The sequence below is a fragment of the Aplysia californica genome, unplaced genomic scaffold (genome assembly GCF_000002075.1).
Source record: "Aplysia californica isolate F4 #8 unplaced genomic scaffold, AplCal3.0 scaffold00737, whole genome shotgun sequence".
Classification (NCBI taxonomy): Eukaryota; Metazoa; Mollusca; class Gastropoda; order Aplysiida; family Aplysiidae; genus Aplysia; species Aplysia californica.
This window is the reverse complement of record NW_004798007.1, coordinates 73,634-75,466: the sequence shown is the minus strand read 5'-3', so window position 1 is coordinate 75,466 and position 1,833 is coordinate 73,634. Positions and strand designations below refer to the sequence as shown.

At 44.6% G+C, this 1,833-nt stretch overlaps 1 protein-coding gene across 1 annotated transcript in view; it reads right to left on the bottom strand.

Annotated features, from left to right (window-relative positions):
- The window catches only part of LOC101859273 (atrial natriuretic peptide receptor 1), a 42,798-nt gene that overhangs the window by 22,627 nt on the left and 18,338 nt on the right, over window positions 1-1,833 (bottom strand). The window contains exon 6 of the mRNA XM_035972548.1: window positions 1,439-1,589. Coding sequence (XP_035828441.1) covers window positions 1,439-1,589 — 151 coding nt within the window. The remainder of the gene's footprint in view (window positions 1-1,438; window positions 1,590-1,833) is intronic.

Here is a 1,833-nt window from a genome sequence, read left to right as displayed (position 1 = left end):
CCCCAAACAACCAAAAACAACAAGGAGTGGGCAAAAATAAGACAGGCCAAGGCCAGCGAGATTCGAGCGGTTGCTAATCATGAGGTACCGGCGCCTGTAACGTAATGGTTTGACCCGAAGACCCTGCACGCAAAAGACCAGTTTCCGCTTCCAGTGTAGGGGGAAGTCTGTCTATTTTATCGAGCAGTTCCGTCTTTTTGGCTAAGACGCTGCACCTCACCCGGCCCAGGGCTGACACTGACAGACAGGGACAACTCCGCCCAGCTCGTAAACGGTCTTTTTTAAGACGATAGGGGCGTAAAAGAATTCGTACATAGGTCTGTGGTATAGCGGTCACGCCCTTCACTGTCTCTTGGGAAAACTTTTGATAGAGTATCTCAATTATTCCACTGGTATTTTGTATTCCTCGTATCCCGTGTTTGCTTTGACCACACACAAACACACGCCCTTTTTTCTTTAACGAAGCTTGCGTCAATGTTATGATGTCACTGCGCTTAAACATATTTTGTGTGTGTGTGTGTGTGTGTGTGTGTGTGTGTGTGTGTGTGTGTGTGTATGTGTGTGTGTACACTTGAATGAAGTTGTGGGCGGGTTATATCAATCTCTGATGTCTTGTGTACGGCGTTAACATGCTTTGTGTGTGTGGATAAATCATTGATATCCAACTTAAAAAGATAAGTAAACACCTTCTTTGAAGTCCTATTCCTTCCTCCCCATGGAGAGTAGGGATAGCTATAACATTGTATGTCAAATTTACGAACACACACACACACCCACGCAATGCTCAGAAATATGAATATTCATTAATTTTCCAGTTTAGATACCCTACTTCTGTCATTAAAAAAAAACCCTACTCGATTGCAAAAGGAGAGGGGCGGATTGGGGGGGGGGGGGGAGTTATCCCTTTGCAGCCACACTGCCAGCAGTACAAAATACCCCCATCTGTTCACCCGGCCAGGAGAGCGACCACAACGGACTTCTCAGGCCAGGCACAAAACTGCGCCAGGTGATCAAAGTAGATAATTTTCATTGGCGCATTTTTGCGTCAAGTGACCACAAAGTGTTTGAGGATCAAACGTTCCGCACGTCGTGTGGTACTGTCGTATCCATACAACATGGGGAACTCTGTGCCACCACTTTGCAAAGAGGAAATTTACTTTGTTCATCCAATCGGTACGCTTTGCATAGCAGTCTGTCAAAATGGTTTTTGAGAAATACTAAAAGTTCCAAAGAGATCTTCTCACTAGAAGTATTCTAAAATGTGAAGAAGACTAAAAGTTTCAAAGAGATCTTCTCACTAGAAGTATTCTAAAATGTGAAAAAGACTAAAAGTCTCAAAGAGATCTTCTCACTAGAAGTATTCTAAAACGTGAAGAATACAAAATGACCCCAGGGAGTATGGAGATCAAACTTTCCGCAGGCAGGGCTGTGGCGTTATTGGGGGTCGAGGGGAGGGGGGGGGGTGGCGAATTGCATTGCGTCCGACCAATCACCTTGTAGTATCCCGTCTTGGTGAAGAGCTGCCTGTTCCCGTCGTTGAGGTGCGCGGCGATAGTGTCCCCTGAGCACGAGCTGTTGTACGAGTTTTTCTGAAAGTTGCAGGGGAGCCAAATAATATTTAAAAATAGTTTCAAAAACCCCCCCACGAAAAACAAACAAACACACAAACAAGCAAATAAACAAAACAAACCAACAAACAACCCAGAAAATGACAATAAGATGAAACATTAGGGACGCCACCAACATGATTAAAAGACCCCCTCCCCCCTAAACAGAAAAATGGACAAAAAATAAAACACCCCCCTCCCCAAAAACAACCACAGAACAAAACAA